At 39.6% G+C, this 25000-nt stretch overlaps 1 protein-coding gene across 1 annotated transcript in view; it reads right to left on the reverse strand.

Annotated features, from left to right (window-relative positions):
- The window catches only part of LOC118767478 (titin-like), a 78006-nt gene that overhangs the window by 1669 nt on the left and 51337 nt on the right, over window positions 1-25000 (reverse strand). Inside the window, exons 13-15 of the mRNA XM_036512100.1 lie at window positions 10095-10199; window positions 7506-7573; window positions 3032-3170 (exon numbers count right to left, since the gene is read on the reverse strand). Coding sequence (XP_036367993.1) covers window positions 3032-3170; window positions 7506-7573; window positions 10095-10199 — 312 coding nt within the window. The remainder of the gene's footprint in view (window positions 1-3031; window positions 3171-7505; window positions 7574-10094; window positions 10200-25000) is intronic.

Consider the following 25000-nt stretch of genomic DNA (forward strand, 5'->3'; position numbering starts at 1 on the left):
TACAAGTATCATAAATAAACTGATAGCCATCATTTACAAACAAATTTGACTTGGTTAACATGTGCCATGCCTTCACACATTGTTTTAGGTGCCTGCATAATCGCTAGCAGACATAAACACCCTCTCGACCCAGTAGAGCATCCAGGTTGAGACATCTGCACCAGAGAGGGCTGCACCAGAGAGGCCTGCACCAGAGAGGGCTGCACCAAAGAGGGCTGCACCAGAGGGCTGCACCAGAGAGGGCTGTACAAGAGAGGGCCGCACCAGAGAGGGCCGCACCAGAGAGGGCTGCACCAGAGAGAGAGCTGTACAAAAGAGGGCTGCACCAGAGAGGGCTGCACCAAAGAGGGCTGTACAAGAGAGGGCTGCACCAAAGAGGGCTGTACAAAAGAGGGCTGCACCAGAGAGGGCTGTACAAAAGAGGGCTGCACCAGAGAGGGCTGCACCAGAGAGGGCTGCACCAAAGAGGGCTGTACCAAAGAGGGCTGTACCAGAGAGGGCTGCACCAGAGAGGGCTGTACCAGAGAGGGCTGCACCAGAGAGGGCTGTACCAAAGGGGTGTACAAGAGAGAGCTGCACCAGTGAGGGCTGCAGCAGAGAGGGCTGTACCAAAGAGGGCTGCACCAGAGAGGGCTGTACCAAAGGGCTGTACAAGAGAGAGCTGCACCAGAGAGGGCTGCACTAGAGAGGGCTGCACCAGCGAGGGCTGTACAAGAGAGGGCTGCACTAGAGAGGGCTGTACAAGAAAGAGCTGCACCAAAGAGTGTTGCACCAGAGAGGGCAGCTGGTATTCACTTTTTGATTGAGGAAACTGGTGCAAGGTGACATGAAGTGCCAGGTTCAAGGACACATTTTGCTGCTCAGTCCAGGAATTGAACCTGCGACTGTATATTTGTAAGTTCATCATCATAACCACAAGGCCATATGTCTTCATGAGCACTAACGTACTTGATGCAATGAACTTAGAAACTATAATTAATTTATATTACACATTTGGTGATGAGAAGATTAATTATTATCTAAATGATCAATTTGAGTAAAAAAACCAAACAAACACTCGATTAAATCATTTAAATCTAGCAAATGACACTTGGTACATTCTGTAAATTCTTTGGTATTAGAAATAGCATAAGGGCATTCGGTTGTAGAAACTGTCCCAAAGCAGATATTAGAGCCTGACCCAGTTCTTTGGTTTGCCAGTTCCAGTTGAATCAGCCAACCCATGCCAGCATGGAAAACATGTTAAATGATGATTATAATTACGATGATGATGATGATATATAGAATTTAACGAGGAGGTTTGATTTTTAATAGTATGGTGATAACTTTGGACATTTTTCAGTCTTATTATACCTCATTAGCAAAGTCTGACCATTACTACCCATCTCAGAAGGGTTAACATTAACCATAGGAAGGTGAACAGGGCAGCAGTTCATGACATAGAGAATCAAAACATGAGACCTGACTCATACTTAGACCACACAAAGACCACACTGAGACCATTTTTTCAGATTAAAATCACTCAAATTATATCTTAGACCAATTCTTAAGACACTTCATTAGACCATAAATCTTCTTGCACCTTTAGTTAAATCCTAAATATCATAATTCTGAGAAACTAAGTATAACCTCTACATTTATCTAATCTGCTTCTTGCATCTCTCTCCATGGGAAAATCTTATCCACAGCTTCATATGTCATCTACCTATCCTGTTGAGGTACCCTAAAACCAATGTTAGGGTACCACATCATGTCCCTATATTCACACTTATGCCTCACTGCTATTGAAGTACCACAGCTTCAGGCTCTATCCCCCACCCTGTTAGAGTACCTAATTCTGACTGCATTTTCATCTACCTCCCCGATCTGTTAAGTGTTAAACAATTTCAGACTCCAACCAATCACCAAAACAGGTAAAGTACCTAGTTCTGGCCACCTTGTCACCTGCTCTACCTACCCTACTCTATTAAGTTTTAAATGCATCTTCAGACTCCACTCCCACCACCCTGTTAAAGTACCCAGTTCTGGCCACATCTTCAGACTCCTGTTGAAGTACCCAGTTCTGGCCACATCTTCACCCATCATTTCCTCTAGCTATTGTATTTTCCATCTTTACTCTCATTCGACGTAGTAGCTGTGAGCAGCAAGAGGCCTTGTGGAAGGCCCTACATCAGATGGCTGGATGCAATTAGGGAAGATCTTCACAGGCTCAACATCACCTTGGAGGATGCAGAGGAGCTGGCATGGGTCCGCCAGCGATAGGGAGCATTGGTGGACCAGGTTAGCTCTACACATGATGATATCTCTGGGACTACACACCTGGGATGACCCCAGCTCCATCAAGAAACAGCATGAAGCAAGCAAGCAGTGGGAGTTGACACTGGACCACCAGCGATGGGGAGCATTGGTGGACCAGGTCAGCTCTACACATGATGATATCTCTGGGACTACACACCTGGGATGACCCCAGCTCCATCAAGAAACAGCATGAAGCAAGCAAGCAGTGGGAGTTGACACTGGACCACCAGCGATGGGGAGCATTGGTGGACCAGGTCAGCTCTACACATGATGATATCTCTGGGACTACTAACCTGGGATGAACCCAGCTCCATCAAGCAACAGCATAAAAGAGGGATTTTTCAGACCAAAATTTTACAGCCAAGATAGGTGGTTCGACTTGTACATCAAGACAACTTTAGAGGACCAAAAATTCCATATGAATTGCAACAGGATTTGGAAAGATAGTGACACTGTTTGAATGTTTACACAGCATGATTACACTAAGTACTACATCAAACTGTATGTTGGGAAATATGATATTAAGTTTTAAACACATCTTCAGGCTCTGTCCCCACCATCCAGTTAAAGTACCCAGTTCTGAGTACATCTCATCTTTCCCCACACCCCTTCCCAACACCACTGATCTCATGTTACTCTACATTACCCTTCGATTCCTTACAAAGGCACCAATGCCTGTCCCCAGTTTTGCCCTTCCCTGAGACCTTGCTCTTACCCCTGGTGAAATACTTACAATTTTAGATCTTGGTTTTCCAACCATTCTCTTGGCATGTTTTCTGGCTTTCACTTTCTTCGGTAAAACTTTTGCTTTCTCCACCACCTTCAACTTCACTTGCTTGTCCACAGGTTTGACCACTGGTTTTGGGGTCACTCTGCAAAGAAAATTACTTCTTTCTGGCAGATTTATCTGTTGACCTCAGGTTGAGTTGACATGGTTGTCATGTAATACTTAGAACCACATTGACTCACAACCTTACACAGGTCAACAATGTAGTAACTTAGTGACTAGTGTAGTATGTGGTCAGTATAAACATTTAATTTACATATAAAGTATGAGGTGGTACTAAAAAATTTCTGGATTAGTTCTGTAGTGCACCAACAGATGGCAGCACATGGTTGTGTACAGTGAGGGCTAGCAGTGACCTTCATAAGGCAGCATATTGAGGGAAATCACTGAGTGTATTTCACAAGTTGAGAAATTCGTGTTTTTGTGATCATGTGTTTGCCAAAGTCTGCAATTTTGTCATTGACAGGAACAAAGAGCCGACGAGGAATTTTGTGTTAAACTTGGAAAGTCTGCTACTGAGACATTGAGCATTCTTTGGCAAGCAGTGAGGTAATGGGTTGTACACAAAGCTTTGAGTGGCACGAGTGCTTCAAAAGGGGAACAACATCACTGGAATATAATGAGTGATCTGGCACATCTGCCAGAAGTGTCACCCGTGGAAATATGGCCTTGTGCATCAAGAATTTGTTTCCCAGGGCCAGACCATCAATTGAGAGTTCTGCTACTATGTTTTGAAGAGTCTGAGAAAGGACATTTGGTAAAAGCGATCAGGTCTGTGCAGCACAAAGACTTGGGTTCTTCACGAAGCTCTCCTCATTTGTGACTTTCTTGCCAAAAGCAACATGGTATTGCTTCTGCACATGCCTTATTTGCCATGTTTAGCACAGGGGACTTCCATCTCTTCCTCAAGATGAAAAGGCAGCTCAAAGGTCGCCATTTTAACACCGTTGTTGCGATTTAGAGCGAATTGCAGGAGGTCCTCGACCCATCTTTGGAAAGCGACTTCCAGGCTGGATTCGAAAAGTGGCAGGAACACTGGTGTATTGCTGTGCAAGGTGACTATTTTGAAGGAGATTAGGATAAAATTTAGGTAAATAATTAATTTTTTATTAAATATAACTTGTCTGGGAACCTTTTGATTCCACCTTGTAAACGTCTAGAGCCAACATATGCATATAGAGTTATCATAGAGTCAGCATATACATGCATCATCAACAAATGAATAAACGGACAGCATATAATATACACATGTCTTCAATGCAGAGTCAACAAAACTTATATACATACAATCAATATTTAATTAATATATTAGGCAGTGAGCTGGCAGAGTCGTTAGCATGCTGGGCTAAATGCTTTGTGGAATTTTGTCTGTTTTTGCGTTCTGGGTTCAAATGCTGTTGGGGTGGGCTTTGCTTTTCATCCTTTCAGGGTTAATAAAATAAGTACCAGTTGAGTACTGGGGTTGCTGGCCTTGTGCAGTATATAGTTAACTAAAGCATTTACAATCAATACAATCAACGTACAGTTAACATACAATAACCATATACACATCATCATCATCATCATCATCATTTAACGTCCGCTTTCCATGCTAGCATGGGTTGGACGGTTCAACTGGGGTCTGGGGAGCCCGAAGGCTGCACCAGGCCAGTCAGATCTGGCAGTGTTTCTACAGCTGGATGCCCTTCCTAATGCCAACCACTCCGAGAATGTAGTGGGTGATTTTATGTGCCACCGACACAGGTGCCAGACGAGGCTGGCGAACGGCCACGCTCGGATGGTGTTTTTTATGTGCCACCGACACAGGTGCCAGACGAGGCTGGCAGACGGCCACGCTCGGATGGTGTTTTTATGTGCCACCGACACAGGTGCCAGATGAGGCTGGCGAACGGCCACGATCGGATGGTGTTTGTTACGTGCCCACAGCACGGAGGCCAGTCGGTGCGGTACTGGCTACGGCCACGTTCGGATGGATTTCTTGTGTGCCACCGGCACTGGTACCACAAAGATACAAATTCCATTGATGTTCATCTATTTTGATTTTTTGATTTTCACTTGCCTCAACAGGTCTTCACAAGTGTCACAAGAAGGAAGGTATGCACAGGTGGACTGACTACGTCCCAGGTAGGGGCTACGGGTTATGGCCTGACTAGTCTTGCCGGGTCTTCGGATGGTGTTTTTATGTGCCACCGACACAGGTGCCAGACGAGGCTGGCAGACGACCACGCTCGGATGGTGTTTTTATGTGCCACCGACACAAGTGCCAGATGAGGCTGGCGAACGGCCACGATCGGATGGTGTTTGTTACGTGCCCACAGCACGGAGGCCAAGCCAACAAATACAACCTATTTCTTTACTTCCCACAAGGGGCCAAACACAGAGAGGACAAACAAGGACAGACACATGGATTAAGTCGATTATATCAACAAGGACAGACACATGGATTAAATCGATTATAATCGACCCCGAAAGGATGAAAGGCTAAGTCGACCTCGGCGGAATTTGAACTCAGAACGTAACAGCAGACGAAATACGGCTATGCATTTCGCCTGGCATGCTAATGATTCTGCCAGCTCACCACCTTCAAATACAACCATTATATATGTACACATATAATCAACACACACACACACATATAACCAATGAATATATATACAATCAATATATAGTTGTCAAAGAGGATAACAAACATTAAGGCAAGGCAAACATCTCAAGTCGTACAGATTATTATTATTGGGAAAAAATTCGAAGTCTTACAGCTGTTTCTGGGATATCCCTGAGTATGGGGCATTCTGCCATCAGAGACAAATAGTGATATCTCAGAAACAGCTGTAAGGCCCTGAATTTCTTCCAATAATAATAATTTATATGACTTGAGATGTTTGCCTTACCTTAACGTTTGTTGTCCCCTTTAACAATCATATATATCCGCTGCATTGGAAATTTACAATGGCTCCATAACTACCATCTCGGTTATAACCTTGGAGCCCTAGTAATCCGTTACAGCACTTATCTAGCGTACCTGATCATTTAAATCACCTGAGAACTAAACCCCCATACTTTGTATACAATCAATATATATATATTGGCGCAGGAGTGGCTGTGTGGTAAGTAGCTTGCTTACCAACCACATGGTTCCGGGTTCAGTACCACTGCGTGGCACCTTGGGCAAGTGTCTTCTACTATAGCCTCGGGCCGACAAAAGCCTTGTGAGTGGATTTGGTAGACGGAAACTGAAAGAAGCCCGTTGTATATATGTATATATATGTGTGTGTGTGCGTGTATGTTTGTGTGTCTGTGTTTGTCCCCCTAGCATTGCTTGACAACCAATGCTGGTTTGTTTATGTCCCCGTCACTTAGCGGTTCGGCAAAAAGAGACCAATAGAATAAGTACTGGGCTTACAAAGAATAAGTCCCGGGGTCGAGTTGCTCGACTAAAGGTGGTGCTCCAGCATGGCCGCAGTCAAATGACTGAAACAACTAAAAGAGTAAAAGATATATATATATATATATATATATATATATACAGTGTTGTGAGTTGGCAGAAATGTTATCATGCCAGGTGAAATGCACAGTGGTATTTCATCAGTCATCATGCTCTGAGCTCAAAATTCTGCTAAAGTCCACTTCGCCTTTTATTCTTTCGGGGTCAATAAAATATATACCAGATGAGCACTGAGGGGTTCAATGTAATTGACTTACACCCTCTCTCAAAATTGCTGGCCTTGTGCCAAAATTTGAAGTGAATATCTATATACACATACAGTCAACATATACAGACACAATCAACATACGCATGTTGTCAATATGTACATATTTTTTTAATGTTTTTTTTTTTACTTGTTTCAGTAATTAGACTGTGGCCATGCTGGAGCACAACCTTGAAGAATTTTAGTAGAACAACTTGACCCCAGTGTTTACTTTTTCAAGCCTGGTACTTATTCTATCAGTCTCTTTTATTGAACCGTTAAGTTATAGGGACATAAACCCATCAACACTGGTTGTCAAGCAATGGTGGGAGATAAACACAGAGAAAGGCTTTGGTCGGCTCAAGGCTATAATAGAAAACACTTGCCCAAGGTGCCACACAGTGGGATTGAATCCAGAACCATGTGGTTGGTAGACACACATCTTACCACACAGCCACACCTGTGACTATATATAATCAACATATACATACTCGATCAACATATATGGCGATGCCCCAGCATGGCCACAGCTCGTGAGCTGAAACTAGATAAAATAAAATAGCATGGCCGCAGCCTTCGAGCTGAAACATTTTAAAGGATTTAAGGATATACACAGCAACCATGTATAGTCAGCACATGTAGCCAACATGTCCCGTCGCCATGTACAGTTTCTGAGCGTTATCAAAATAAGACAGGTTTTAGTAAGCATCTTTAAAAGAAAATTTTCTTACTCTGGTTCCACCTTGGGAGGAACTTCATAAGATTCTTCAACTGTTTCTTTCAAAGCTTCATATTCTTCCTACAAATAAATAAAATTGGTAAATACATCAATTCCACTTTAGAATTGCCTCTATATACCCCTATACATCTATATACATCTGTCTGTTTATCTACATCTTGTCATGTCTGTTTGGCATTTGGCCTAGTGGTTAGAAGTGTTGAGCTCAGCTCATAAGGTCGTGGGTTTGATTCCTGGGTCTGGCAGTGCATTTTGGCCTTGAACAAGGCTTATCTTTACTCCAATCAACTTAGTCAAAAATATTCTTGCTCAAGGGTTTAATAATCCATAGGATTATGTATAGTGCAAAAATTATGCAAAGGAACCTTTGATTCAAATAAAACCAAACCACCCAAGTCTACTCTAGCCTTCAGACCAATCCTTCTTTTCTAGAATGCCATCTCTCTAGAATTCTTTCCAATCTCATGTTTTTCATACAGTCACTTGTTCATCAATACCATCTGCATTAATCTCATTGGTTCCAGACACTTTTTAAAAGCTGGGCACAAATCTTTTCAGTGATTTCACTGACCTTATAAAAGCTTATAAAAGGCTACAGACACAGCTCCTCCACCCAGTGCCTGTACTGATCTCAAAGAACCTGTGAGGGGCAAAGAGCACCAACCAGTGTATTCACTTGTTTCAGAGAGCTTATGCAGGGCAGGGGCACAACCCATATTTTACAAATTAAACCATTGTAATACTAGAGAAATAAAATAATATTATTAACTGTGAGTTTGTAAATTTGGAAAATGAATGTTTAAGTTTGTATGTCAAGTGCAAATTGATTAGTGAGGTCTCACAGTAAGCTGTTCATCAGGGTAAAAGATATTTTTTGAATTTTTGTGTATATTTTTCAAAAAAAAAAAAAATACAATAAAGTGATTTTCACAATGTTAACCTTAAAGTTGATGTATTTTTGTGGTACCAGTAAAATCCAAAAATTATTTTCAAATTTGCTCTGTTTTTTCAATTACAGTGTGTGAATCATTTCGATGTATTTTATACAGCAATTAAAATAAATTTGACTAAAACATATAATGATGTATGTTTCTCATACATCATTATACTAAAAAAGTGTTAGCACATATTACAGGTGAGAGATATTTTTTTCCAGAGATTTTATTTGCCGTAATTGCAAGAATGCATTTTATAGGAATGTATATTACGCATGTATATTACGCAGGGAGCAGGGTCTGGAAGAGTAGAGACATCAGACTCGCTACCAAATGCAGATTGGTGAATGCAATTGTCTTCCCAATAGCAACATATGGATGCGAGACCTGGACACTAAAGAAAGCTGACCAGAAGAGAATTAATGCATTCGAGCTTTGGTGTCGGAGAAGACTTTTACGGATTCCATGGACAGTGAGGCTCACCAATGGAGAAGTTCTTAAGCAGATCAGGCCAAAAATGTCGCTAGAAGCTAGGATCACCAAGCATAGATTGGCATATTTCGGTCATGTTATGCGGAGAAAATCTCTGGAGAAGGACATCATGCTCGGAATGGTCAGTGGTAAGAGAGGAAGAGGCCGACCAAGAACCCACTGGCTTGACACCATCAAGAGTGATACTGGAATGGACATAGCCAATCTGAAAGAAGCGGCCCAGGATAGAACTGACTGGAGGACACTGATCCAACGAGTGACCGAGAGTCGACTTTGACTGAGCGGATAGATAGATAGATTATGCCTGAACGAATACAATATTCAAATTTTTAATCTAATTTTGATGAAGAACATTACACAAAATGCAATCAGTCTAATTTCTTCATGGCATATGACTTTTTGTCTTAACAGACAACCATTGCACTTTGCTTGGATTAATTGCCATCTACAATTCTTTATTTTGATTTTCCTTCTCTATCAGTGGCACTGCAGACAATTACCTGCTGCAGTTATGAAGTTCAGAAGCTTTTCCCATTGCTTTTAAGCCTTTTGTATTTTAACCAGTCATGTCCGGCCCAAATATATGATCTGTTTTATATTACAACTAGCAGTATCGCCTGGCGTTGCTCGGGTTTATAAGGGAAATAACAATATAAGCATTTTTAGAGATGTAAAGTATAATAGCCATCTCAATATGGTTAACCACAAAGGGGGGGGGTGTTACTGTAGCTTTTTACGTTCTGAGATTTAATAATAAATTTTTAGAGAGTTACTTCCCTTATATATGCCAAAAATGCATTAAAAATGGGAAAAATTGATGGTAAATTTTTTTTTAAATCGTAGACTCATCGTAGACGTGCGCTAATACCCAGAAGGGCTCGATATGAATCACGTCTATAAGATACCTGGTTTTGGTTAAACTGCACCGCAAAATGTGGGAGTAGTTAGGAATCTAAATCGTAGGAGACAGACACACAACTTCACTTTTATATATAAAGATGTCAATGTAAAAATAAACAACCTCATCATCAAAATCTCAAAGCTATGAGATAATGCAGGATTAAGTCAAAACATTGTGAATAAATAAACATTGAATTTGACAGAGATTACTTTGAATGCTAAAGGGTTAAACGAAAAAATTGTTTCAAACTTACTGCATTAATTTTTCCGTCTTCATGTTGAGTGGCAATAAATTCAGAGACATCTTCTGGTTTTGGTTCTTGTGGTTTAAGAGTTTGAAGTGTATCAAAAATGTGATTCTGAAATTGTCAAGAATTTAAGTAATAAGTTACAGTAAATTAATTTATACAGCAATTAAAATAAATTTGACTAAGTTCTCTGTTTTCTTACACCATTATACTAATAAAGAGTTAGTGCATATTATACAGAAGCGGTATTTAACGTTGCAACCCTTTTGTTATCAATCCACCAGAGAAAATCCTTGGTTTTTGTTATGGGAAAATCCTAAACATTCCCATGCGAATGAAAGTGGTTTAACCGATTACAATAAATGTGAACGGTCAAAGGGAGTAATTGACAGGTGTTAGTTTGACCGTGTTGGTTTAACAGTCGGTAGTTGAGCAGTGAATACCAAGTATCATACCTATGTCTGAGTGGTATGAAGTACGTTCTGTGTTAGGTTATTTTAGATAACCACATCCAACCATTTATTTGTGTAATACCATTTTACACCAGATGTGTATAGCCATGTCATAACAATTTTATGTCATAACATTTGTTAAAAAATACTCTAAATTAAATCTTTCCATGAAAATTTCCTGTTGATTTATATTCCAAACACTAGCAAAACCCTTTATGTCAAACCAACTGGAACTGCACCGATTTCCTTGATACGCACTTTTGGTTTTGGCCCTTTAGCATTCAGATTTATCTGCCAAATGTAACACTTATATTCTTTTATTCTTTTACAAGTTTCAGTCATTTGGCTGTGGCTATGCTGGAGCAGCACCTTAAAGGGTTTTAGTCAAAGAAATCGACCCCAGGATTTATTCTTTGTAATCCTGGTACTTATTCTATTGGACCCTTTTGCTGAACCACTAAGTTACAGGGACATAAACACACCAGCATCAAGTGTCAAGTGATGGCAAGGGTACAAATACACACACACACACATAAATATACACACACACACACATATATATATATATGTATATATATGTATATATATGTATGTATGTATCATCATCATCATCATCATCATTTAGCGTCCGCTTTACATGCTAGCATGGATTGGACGGTTCAACTGGGGTCTGTGAAGCCAGAAGGCTGCATCAGGCCCAGTCTGATCAGGCAGTGTTTCTACGGCTGGATGCCCTTCCTAATGCCAACCACTCTGCAAGTGTAGTGGGTGATTTTTACGTGCCACCCGCACAGGTGTGCCAGACGGAGCTGGCAAACGGCCACGAACGGATGGTGATTTTACGTGCCACCAGCACGGGGACCAGGCGAGGCTGGCAACGGCCACGAACGGATGGTGCTTTTACGTGCCAATACATATATATATATATGTATATATATATATATATATATATATATATATATAATATATATATATATATAACAATTGCAGGTGGAAGGTGTTTATAAGCCATTTAAGAAAACACAAAAGCCGTTAGATTCACTTCAACATTTAAATTTAATTTGTCAGAATATTTTCGCCACTTCGAGACCGCGTCTAACGGTTTTTGTGTGTTTCTTAAATGGCTTATAATCACCTTCCATGCTGCAATTGTTTTCGTTCCAGCACACAATTTCAGATCAGGTCACTTGCCATGCAAGTACATCTCCCTATATATATATATATATATATATATATATATATATATATATATATATATAGGGAAAGTTTACAAAAAAAAACAAAAGACGAAGACAGGTGGTGTACAAAACAAACAGCTGTATTAGTATAACGCTTAGGAATAGAAAAAGTCTTTTACGTTTCTACAGAAAGATACAGAGAAAAAACAAGGAGTGAAAAAAAGGAGAGAAAAAATGTGTGTTGTGGCTAACGATCTATCATGGCGACTATATATATATATATATATAGAAAATAGTAAAGAGTGAAAAAAATACAGAAGGCTTAAATGTTAAAAAATATATATATTTGCGTCAATATGTCTGAAGAATATTAGAAAATTAAAAAAAAAATTTTTTTTTTCTCTTATAATGACATAATTTAAAAGAAAGACCGGTTTCGCATGTAGCTTTTCAAATTTCTTGGTCGCAAGAAATTTGAAAAGCTACACACGAAACCGGTCTTTCTTTTAAATTATGTCATTATAAGAGGAAAAAATATTTTTTTTTTAATTTTCTAATATTCTTCAGACATATTGATGCAAATATATATATTTTTTAACATTTAAGTCTTCTGTAGTTTTTTCACTCTTTACTATTTTCTATATATTCACCCACGTGCTTTCACAAACCAACTTTCTTATCTATATATATATATATATATATATATATATATATATATATAACAATTGCAGGTGGAAGGTGTTTATAAGCCATTTAAGAAAACACAAAAGCCGTTAGATTCACTTCAACATTTAAATTTAATTTGTCAGAATATTTTCGCCACTTCGAGACCGCGTCTAACGGTTTTTGTGTGTTTCTTAAATGGCTTATAATCACCTTCCATGCTGCAATTGTTTTCGTTCCAGCACACAATTTCAGATCAGGTCACTTGCCATGCAAGTACATCTCCCTATATATATATATATATATATATAGGGAAAGTTTACAAAAAAAAACAAAAGACGAAGACAGGTGGTGTACAAAACAAACAGCTGTATTAGTATAACGCTTAGGAATAGAAAAAGTCTTTTACGTTTCTACAGAAAGATACAGAGAAAAAACAAGGAGTGAAAAAAAGGAGAGAAAAAATGTGTGTTGTGGCTAACGATCTATCATGGCGACTATATATATATATATATATAGAAAATAGTAAAGAGTGAAAAAAATACAGAAGGCTTAAATGTTAAAAAATATATATATTTGCGTCAATATGTCTGAAGAATATTAGAAAATTAAAAAAAAAATTTTTTTTTTCTCTTATAATGACATAATTTAAAAGAAAGACCGGTTTCGCATGTAGCTTTTCAAATTTCTTGGTCGCAAGAAATTTGAAAAGCTACACACGAAACCGGTCTTTCTTTTAAATTATGTCATTATAAGAGGAAAAAATATTTTTTTTTTAATTTTCTAATATTCTTCAGACATATTGATGCAAATATATATATTTTTTAACATTTAAGTCTTCTGTAGTTTTTTCACTCTTTACTATTTTCTATATATTCACCCACGTGCTTTCACAAACCAACTTTCTTATCTATATATATATATATATATATATATATAATATATATATATATACCAATTAAGGACTGTACACGAAAAGTGGACAGTCAACATGCGTCTAGATATAGACGTCAAATCGCCATTCTCAGATCAAACTCAACACAAAACCATAGCAATAAACAAGTGAAAATATACGAAATAAATATTTATTTCGTATATTTTCACTTGTTTATTGCTTTGGTTTTGTGTTGAGTTTGATCTGAGAACATAAACTTTTTGTGGAGAATGGCGATTTGACGTCTATATCTAGCATGTTGACTGTCCACTTTTCGTGTACAGTCCTTAATTGGTATATATAAATATTTTAATCTTCGGATTCTTTCTTTAATATGCTAGACCACTGGTTCTAATTGATAAATATCAATTTCTACCCTAAATTTAATAATATATATATATATATATATATATGCATATGCATGTGTGTGTGTACATATATATATATATATATACACGATGCACTTCTTTCAGTTACCATCTGCCAAATCCACTCACAAGGCTTTGGTCAGCCTGAGACTATAGTAGAAGACTCTTGCCCAAGGTGCCATGCAGTGGGACTGAACCTGGAATCATGTGGTTGGAAAGCAAGCTTCCTACCACACAGTCATGCCTGTGTTTATTATATATTCACAGTTCTGAATCAATCATATGTTATCTCGTAGTCCTGAGATTTCAATGGTGTGACTGTTTATATTTAGAATGACATTGTATGAGATGTATGAAAGGCCAGATCAGGTCAGTTTGAACATAAAACATGCAGAATATTTGGACCATCAAAGCAATCTAAATTAAAACCTTCCATCAAAATTTTATCTTAGTTTCTTCCAAACATCAGTTTAATAATGGCAAAGCTATTTAACTAAGTTCTTTTTCATTTTCAAAATCAATCAAAACAGAGGCAGTTATATTTCGACAGAAATATGCTAATAAAAGGGCTAAAGTGTGAAAATCTTCTATCAGAATTTTATGCTGATTTGTTCTAAACACCAGGTTAACTCGAAAAGCACTCGGAGAGCGCAGACCTCCGCCAAGCAGCTCATTTCCACCCATATACACGCATGCTGAAAATCGCCCAATTTCCCAAACCAAAGCAGGCAAAAACATAACCTCCTTGGCGGGGGTACGAAAAATAATAACACAGCCATTTGATTTTAAGAAAAAAAAAACCCTTTAAAAACAGGAATCATCTGAAGCAGTTCACAACCGCCAACATCATCATCATCAGCATCATTGTCATTGCTTCCACTTCGACCACATACACCGTCATCAGTGTCATCATGACGGTTGCCTTGACAGACACTTTCACCACCACAACCAGTATAACCACTGCAATACCACCGCCACCACACAACTAACACTATCATCAACACCACTATTACCACCATCACCTCAGCATCACACATCACACCGCTCCTGTCGCCATTATAACCACTGATACTATTTTATCCTCCTCCCATACTTATCCCGACCATCATCATCATCAACAGTGTCTCTAAACAGCAACGCCACCATAGGTTACGTGGAAACGATACGTTTTCAAGGGAGATAATCAAAGAACGTAACATTGTAATGCTTCATGTGAAGTAAATATAACAAACGAAAAATCCTTCAAGAATCCATAAAAATCCTCGGATCAAAATTTCATCATCTGTTCCTTGTGTCATTACCAACTCTTCCTGCAAGTTTCATCAAATACCGTTCGCAACTATTTTAGCTATTTTGCACACAGACAGATAGACGGACAAACCAACGCCAATGAAAACATAACCTCCTTCTTTGGTGGAGGTAATAGACACAAAGTTATTTTACTAAATTCTTGATTGTTTCCAAGATTAACACAAATTCAGTATATTTTAACAGAAATATGGTAACAAAACAACAAAAAACACGGATCTTTTCGGTTTGAACGGCAGTTTTTTCTAGCGATGTCATATGAAATTGTCACCCATAATTATGACCCTAGTATCCATCTATTGCATTTCAATCTGTTTTAGGATTAGGGGTGGGGGAAGGGTATCTTTTTTTCTTCACAAATGTAAATAAACCCAATCTGTTTCTTAAACGAGGGACATATTCATACGGCACAGACTGTTGTTTACCTCAATGGACTTCAGTGATTGGTTGAAATTGAAGAAATTGAAGAAAAACAACAACAAATATCTTACAAACTATAGAATTTTCTCAATAAAGCCAAGAGAAAAAGATGTTTTATAAACACATTCTACCAGTATACGAAGTGTAAAATTTTTTAGTTACCTAGAAATTATGTTAAAAACTGCCGTTCAGACCGAAAAGATCCAAAAACACTGAGCTAGCAAGCTGATTCCACATTTAATCCTTTTAATACCATCTTGCCTGAGATAATTCCTGGTTCTGTGAAACGAACTTTCCATTTTGAAGTAATCTTAATTAAAACCATTCATTGAAATTTTATATTCATTTGTTCCAAATGCTGGTTTGATAACGACAAAGTTATTTTACTAAATTCTTCGTTATCTTCAAAATCAATTGAAACAAAGCAGTGAATTTCAAAAGAATATGGTAACAAAAGGTTTTCTGACGAATAATTAGGTAGGAGGAGAGAGGGGGGGGTATTTATTGCTGCTGTTATCATTGTTCAACTAAGATCAACTAAGATGTATTCTTTTATTCTTTTATGCTTTTACTTGTTTCAGTCATTTGACTGCAGCCATGCTGGAGCACAGCCTTAAAGGGTCTTAGTCAAAGAAAGGACTTAATCTTTGTAAGCATAGTACTTATTCTATCAGTTTCTCTTACCAAACTGCTAAGTTATGGGCACCTAAACACACCAGCATCTGTTATGAAGCGATGGCAGGGGGAAGGGGGCAAATACAGGCACACACACACACAAATATATATGACGGGCTTCTTCCAGTTTCCGTCTACCAAATCCACTCACAAGGCTTTCATTGGCCCAAGGCTATAGCAGAAGACACTTGTCCAAGGTGCCACACAGTGGGACTGAACCCAGAACCATGTGGTTGGGAAGCAAGCTTCTTACCACTCAGCCACACTTGTGCCTGTGTCCGAAAGCTTTCCTGTCATGTATTTCGACCAGATATATTATATCTTGGATTTCAGCATCTTATGTGTCCTTATACTTGAAGACAGTAAGGTGTACTTTGAGGTGCTATTTCTAGGAAGTCGAGTAACCAGGTAAAGAGCTTCCTCAGTGTAAGCGAGAGATGTTATTGATCTGAAAAAGCCAGAAGACATTGAAGCATGATTCATCATCATCATCACTACCACCACCACCACAAACACCATCGCCACCACCGCCATCACCACCGCCACCACCAACACCACCACCACCACCAATACCACCATCACCACTACCAATACCACCAATACCACACCACCACCACCACCACCACCACCATCATCATCATGATCATCATCGTTATCCTCTTCATCATGATCATGACCACCACCACCACCACTACCACCATCATTGAACATCCTTTTTTTTCCATGCTGGCATGGGTTGGACAGTTTAGCAAGAGCAGGTGATGCTGAGGGCTCTTCCAGGTTCTCTGTCTGCTTTGGCAAGGTTTCTACAGCTGGATGCCCTTCCTAATGCTGACCATCCGAGTGTACTAGGGGCTTTTTACCTGGTATTAGCACCGGTGAGGTTTCCAAGTAGATGTAATGATAAAATCCCTCAACTGAGCGAGATCATAGTCTGAAGGAATAAGAAACTAAACTATGATTGCAAGAGAGGAACAGGTGTCTTGCTGGGGAGGCAAATATATGGCTTGCCTACCTGGAGAGAGAGAGGGGGAGAGAGAGAGATGAGGTCCAGGTACAACAAGAAAATGCTCTGAGTGAAAATAGTGTGACAGATGATTAGAGATAGAGAATGAGTTGGATGCAGAGAATATCAGTGTAGTGGAGGGGGGAATTGAAAGAAGGTAACATAGGGTAACATAGAAGATTGATGGAAGAGGGGGGTATCAGAAAACGAACTGTAGGGAGAAGACTTGGAGGAACCTCAATTCTACTGATGTAGATGGATCTTCCCAAGCAATCATCATCAACATCATCATCATCACCATCATCATCATCACCATCACCATTATCATCATCATCATCACCACCACCACCATCATCACCATCAACATCATCATCATCACCACCACCACCACCACCACCACCACAACCACAACCACCACCACCATCATCATCATCATCATCACCATCATCATCATCATCATTATCGTCATCATCGTCATCACCACCACCACCACCATTTCATGTTGCTTCAGTCCACTCAGCTGGCAAAAGCGAGTCATACCTGTAATTCAAAGGGACCAGCCTTGTCACACTCTGTATCATGCTGAATCTCCCTGAGAACTACATTAAGGGTACATGTGTCTGCGGAGTGCTCAGCCACTTGCATTTTAATTTTATGGGCAAGCTGTTCCGTTGATCGGATCAGCTGGGACCCCCGTCGTCTTAACCGACGGAGAGAGCCTTAAAAAATACAGCAGCATTTATAACAATGTGTATGGTTATTATATACACACTATGCATAAAGTTATACTCACACACACACACATATACACACACACAACACACACACACACACACACACACACACACACACACACACACACATATATATATAAAACAAACATCATCATGTGTATATATATATATATACACACATACGCACACACACATATCTCTATATATAAAACTGAAATGCGTTTGTTTGTTTGACTCGACCGCTTGGATCGCTTTCAAGGCCACTACATCCCGTCGGATTGACTCCAAAATTTACAGGGACATGTAAAATGAGGTGACGATGCCCGTGGGCTACCTTAGAAATCCCTATCTTAAAAGGTGTCGTTGCTAGGGCCAAAAACCCACTTTGACAAGTCCACTCACATTCTTTAATGTATCTGTCTTCCTCACTCACTCATGCTATTTCCTCCCTTTCCTGCACTTTTTCACTCACTCTATTTCCTACCTTTCCATCGCTTTCACTTCGTCAAACGGCCTTCTATATCTCGCTGTCTGCATTCATAGAGAGAATTATCATCGCCACAAACACCACACAATCATGACAACAAATATTATGAATCTCGCCATTGCATTCTATTGTCTGCCTGTCAATGCGCCGATGGAGCAAATACAAACAGAACACACCAACGAGCTTTTGTGTTCTGGTGATAACGTAGGTTTTTCGTATCTATTACATTTTAACATTTATTTAGAACCCTGCAAATTTTTCGTGCTAAATTTTCATTTTTTACTACTTTATTATTTTTTCTTAAATTGATGCTTTTATTAAAATTAATTCTAATTGTCTGGGTCAACAGTTCGTTTCCTCAGAGGATATGGAAATTCCTATTACCCGTCAGAGAAATAACTCCAGCAGCTCACAACTATTTCAACAAAGACAAGGTTACCTGCTTACCAGTCGAATTCAGCGTCAATGCTCACGTATGAGAGAGACTCCAACACACACACACACACACACATATATACACATATATATATATATATATAATGTGTGCATTATGTGGTCGGTTGAGCTGAAAATATGCAGACTGATGTTAAAAGTGCTGGCAAGTTTGCATGACAACTATTTTTTTTCCTCAAATGAAAGGCGTGACCTCTAGGACAAAATTCCTCATCTTATAAAATGTGGCCCCAATAGACCCAAATGAAATCGGGTTATATTAACCAAAATGTGAAAAGGGGTCTAAATGGGGCTGGAAGGGGATTAAAATTTAAAGGAGCGGGTGTTTAGGAATTCTCTGTTACATCAAGCTAAAAAATTTGCGCAAGCCTTTTAATCGTCAATGTGTTGCCGTCCATGATGAAGAAGTTTTGAATGCTTGCCATCGTGAGTCTACTGTCGTGAGAAAGAATCACTTCAAAACTTGGTGTTTAGGGATTTTCTTTTACATCAAGTTCAAAATTTTACGCTAGCAGTTAAACTGTCAAAACGTTGCTGTCCATCGTTAAGAAATGCCAGCCATGGTGACTCTACTATCCTCAGATTCTATCCCTTCAAACTTTGGTTTCCAATATTTTATTATTTTTATTCAGCTCGCAAGTTCGTCTGTCCCTTTTAAATGTTAGTGCTTTGCTGTCTGCCTTGAACCAGACCTTTCCGTTGTTACTGCCTGATATTTATGATTGATCTTTCTAAATATTTTATTTCTCAACTTACTCAAGATCTTTTGTTGTTTATAAATGGGAGAGAGATAGATAAAGATAGAGAGTAAGAGAAAGCAAGGGAGAGTCAGAGAGAAAGGAAGAGTAAGAGAGTGGGAAAGTGAGAGAGAAAGGAGAGAGAAACAAAGAGGGAGAAGAATCATCATCATCATCATCATCATCATCGTTTAACGTCCGTTTTCCGTGCTAGCACGGGTTGGACAGTTTGACCGGGGTCTGGGAAGCCAGGAGGCTGCACCAGGCTCCAGTCTGATCTGGCAGTGTTTCTACAGGTGGATGCCCTTCCTAACGCCAACCACTCTGTGAGCGCAGAGGGTGCTTTTTTCGTGCCGCCAGCACAGGTGCCAGGGGCGCTGGCAGCGGCCACGATCGGTTGGTGCTTTTTACGTGCCACCGGCACAGAAGCCAGTCAAGGCGGCGCTGCGATCGGCCACGTTCGGATGGTGTTTTTTACATGCTGAAAGGAAGCAACAGAAAGTAACAACCACACTTATACCCGCACATAGAGCGGGTCACCTTCAGCTAGTACATATATATATATACACACACACACACAGACACATAAATATATACACACACACATACACACACACACACATGAAATTGTTATATGCACACTGTATATACATTGATGTGTAAAAGCTCACTTCTGAAGGTTCGCTGTTGTTCTCTGACGTCCAGTGATGGCAACAAATGCATTAATATAAATTAAAAGTGTTTGATAATAAATTTATTGAAAGGGAGAAAAAAAAGAAACTAAGAAGATGATATTCCTTGTACTGTCCTTCATCTATTAGTCATTATTAGTGGCTGATATGCGTTGGCAGAAGGGTTGGGCCAGAGGGCCAGCAACGGAGCGGAGTGTTGAAGAGAGTCCTGCAAACAAAGACGGACTGTGACTGTTGCTGCAGAGGAAAAATGTGAGCCTTCGAGAGAGAGAGAGAGAGACAAAGAGACAGAGATAGAGATAGTGAGAAAGGGGGAAAGGGAGGGAGAGAGAGAGGGGAGACAGAGAGAGAGAGAGGGAGAGGCGAGCAGACATTCAGGCAGACAGAGATGATTAGCATTGAAATGCTGTTTGGCTTCATAATTGGATGGAAGCTATTGTGTTGTGGACACAGCAGCGAGTTTGTCGGACAAAATGGTGATTATCAAATATTAACTTTGGCCATTGTTGCTAAACAAACAGAGAAAAAGAAATTTGAGAAGAGGGTTCTAGGCATCACCTACACACACACACACACACACACACACACACACACACACACATATATATATATAAGCATCACCTATACACACACATACATACACATATAGGCATTACCTATACACACACCCACACATACCCCCCATATATATATATACATTTATATATTTGTGTGTGCATGTATATACATATACATGCATATGTATATATATGTAAATGCTCGTATACATAATCATACACACATACATAGATGTATGTATATGTAATGTGTGTGTGTGTGTGTGTATATATATATATATGTATATATATATATATATATATATATATATATAGAGAGAGAGAGAGAGAAGAAAGGGATGAGAAAGAGATATAGATAGATAGATAGATAGATAGATAGATAGAGAGAGAGACAGACAGACAGACAGACAGACAGACAGACACATCATCAACACTTCATTTCACATTGCTCCAGTCCACTTAACTGGCAAAAATGGGTCATCCCCTCATGGCCCCGCATCCTGTCCAGGTGGGGAATTTATACACCATGAAACCGGGAAACCGGCCCTTATGAGTCAGTAGGACTCTCCAGAAAGTAAATTTATGTTTAACTTTACTTGTGTTTGGATATATCTAGCTTACCTAAAGGTTTTCATCCCCCTAGTTTCACTCATAACACTGGGGTCAAGAATCCCAGCCCTTGCTGACACAGAGTGGAATTGAACCCGTGCCTTCATCATCATGACTATCGTTTATCTTTATTGTTTTGTTTCAATCATTGGACTGTAGCCATGCTGGAGCACCACCTTGAAGTGATTAGCTGAGCAAATCGAACCCAGCACCTGTTTTTCAAGCCTGGTTCTTATTTTATTAGAATATTTTGTTGAACTGCTAAGTGACAGGGATGTCCACAAACCAACACCGGATGTCAAGCAGAGTGTTCCCCACCATATATATATATATATATATATATATTATATATATATATATTATATATATATATATATATATATATATATATATCTTTTATCTTCTGTCTTTTATTGTTTCAGACACTAGACTGTGGCCATGCTGAGGCACCGCCTTGAAGAATCTTAGTTAAATGAATCAACCGCTGGACATATTTCCATTTTCTTAAACCTGGTACTTATTTAATTGGTCTCTTTTGCCGGGCCGCTAAGTTACAGGGATGTAAACACACCAACACTGGTGGTCAAGTGGTGGTGGGGCACAAACATACACACACACACACACACATGACAAGCTTCTTTCAGTTTCCATCTCCCAAATCTACTCAAAAGGTTTTGGTCAGCCCGAGGCTATAGAAGAGGACACTTGCTCAAGGTGCCACACAGTGCGACTGAACCTGGAACCATGTGGTTGGGAAGTGAGCTTCTCACCAAACAGCCACACACACATATATATATATATATACATATTTATATCAAAATCAAAATCGCTGACGTGGCCGATGACAGTACTGCCTGATTGGCATTTGTGCCAGTGGAACATTAAAAGCACATCTGAGCGTAGGGTGTAACCAGCCCACTTATGAGTACCCCTCATTCATTGGACAATACACTTTGCTTATGAAGACCTATTGAGGCAAGTGAAATCAAAATCAAAAGCATTGACGTAGCCGATGACAGTTCCGCCTGATTGGCACTCGTTCCAGTGGAATGTTAAAAGCACATCCAAGCATGATAGTTGCCAGGGCTGCGGATTGGCTCCCATGCCAGTGACACATAAAAAGCACCATTCAAGCGTGATCGTTGCCAGCGTCACCTTATCGGCACATGTGTCGGTGGCACGTGAAAAACAACATTTGAGCGAGGTCATTGCCAGTGCCGCCGGACTGGCTCCCGTGCAGTTGGCATGTAAAAAAACACCTTTTGAGCGTGGTCGTTGCCAGAACTGTCTGACTGGCTCTCATGATGGTGGCACGTAAAAGCACCCACTACACTCTTGGAGTGGTTGGCGTTAGGAAGGGCATCCAGCTGTAGAAACTTTGCCAGATTGAGCCTGGTGCAGCCATCTGGCCTGTCAGTCCTCAGTCAAACCGTCCAACCCATGCTAGCATGGAAAGCGGACGTTAAACAATGATGATGATGATATACATACATGCATATACACATACATATATACACACACATTTATATATATATACTCACATACATATACAAGGTGTCCCGGAAGTCGTGCTCCATTCTGGTTTACATTAAAAATAATTGACTCAGTTTAATTTATTCAATTTTTTCTAAGTTAATCTATTTTCTATCTTTTCTATCTTTCAGACTGAATTATGGCAATTAAACTAAGGGTAGAAGAAAAAAGTGTTCAAATTGTTTTCATGTTTTGAAGAGATGGGGCTAGAAACCACTCAGCAGCTGAAGAATTCAAACACAAACACTCTGAGCCAGAACTATTGAGCCACACTACAGTCTGCCGTTTGATCAAACATTTCCAAGAAACTGGCTCAGTTGCTGACCGTAAGGGATATGGGCGACCAAAGAGTGTAACTGATGAAGAAACATCCATTATTGTTTTGGCAAAAGTTGTTAGTAGTCCTGTGAAATCAGTCAGAAGAATAAGCCAGGAGCTAAACATGAGCAGATCATCAGTGCATCGTATTCTCAAGACTCACACATTTCATCTGTACAAATGGCATCTTGTGGAAGCTCTTAATGGTGATGATGAAGAGAGAAGATTAGAATTCTCAGAATGGATTCATGCACATAGAGATTCTTCAATATTCTTCAGTGATGAAGTCATTTTCCATTTGAATGGCCAAGTAAACTGGCACAATATGTGCTATTGGTCAGATAATAATCCACATTGGAATGAGGAGGGACACCCACCATCAGAACAATCCGAGGATCATGGTCTGGGCTGGAATCTTGGAGGAGGAAATCATTGGCCCTTTTTTAATGATAATGTCATCAGCGAAACCTATTTAGGGCTCCTGCAGACCTTCTTGTTTGCCTACTTTGAGGATGTTCCCATTGTTTGATGGAGAAACTTCTTTTTCCAGCAGGTCGGAGCTCCAGCACACTTTGCTAATTGCGTGTGTAACTACTTAAACCAGACCTTTCCTAACAGATAGATTGGACGGAGAGGTTCCATGGAGTGGCCAACCCAATACCCAGATCTTATACCCCTTCACTATTTCCTTTGGGGACATCTCAAATCTGTTGTGTACCAGAATCATCCATGCACTCTTGATGATTTGAAGGGTGCAATAACAAGTGAGTGCCAAAAGGTCACCCTTTCCACTCTCGGGAGTGTGAAAAACAGTTTCGTAAAGAGAATTGATGCATGATTTATTGCAGATGGTGCTCAATGTCAGCATTTGTGATGATTAATTTCAATAAAGTGTTTTTGAAATCAATAAAGGTGTATTTTTTTTTAAAAAGCCTGATGGTGCACAACTTCTGGGACACCCTGCATATATGTGTGCATGTGTGTGTGTGTGGTGTGTGTGTGTGTGTGCAAAGGATAAAGCTGGTTTCTGTGGTGTATATACTCCCCTTGAATAGGATGCTAGTCTCTCACGGGATTGTTCACTTTTGACTGCTGAATGGACTGGAGCAACATGAATTGAAGGGTTTTGCTCAAGATCCCAATGCATTGCCCTAACCCCGGAATCAAAACCACAATCTTATGATCATGAGTCCCAAACCCTTAACTACTAAGTCATATGCTTCCACTATGCACACACACACACACGCATTCACACACACACTCACACAAACACACAAACACACTCACACAAACACACAAACACAAACGAACACACACACACAAACACACTATCACACGTGCATTCATACACATACATGAAACACATTAATATCTACATGCAGAAACACACTCCCACACATGCATATATATATGCAGGGTGGCCCAAAGGTAGGTTTACAGTTATCACGTAGGCACTTAAGATTTCTTTTAAAACATTTTATTGCATTTAAATTTCTCTCTTACAAACTGAAAAGGGAGCTTGACAAAATGAACTAAATTAGCACAGAATAAGGGTTTCATATTTCTTTTATAATTAAGATCTAAACTGTTGATATACGAATGAGAAAGAGATAATTGAATTACTGTAAACCTACTTTTGGATCACACTGTATATACTACCAGATCAGACTAGGCCTGGTGCAGCCTCCTGGCTTCCCAGACCCCAGTTGAACCGTCCAACCCATGCTAGCATGGAAAGCACGGATGTTAAACGATGATGATGATTATGATATATATATATATATATAT

Source organism: Octopus sinensis, linkage group LG22 (genome assembly GCF_006345805.1).
Source record: "Octopus sinensis linkage group LG22, ASM634580v1, whole genome shotgun sequence".
NCBI classification, from domain to species: domain Eukaryota; kingdom Metazoa; phylum Mollusca; class Cephalopoda; order Octopoda; family Octopodidae; genus Octopus; species Octopus sinensis.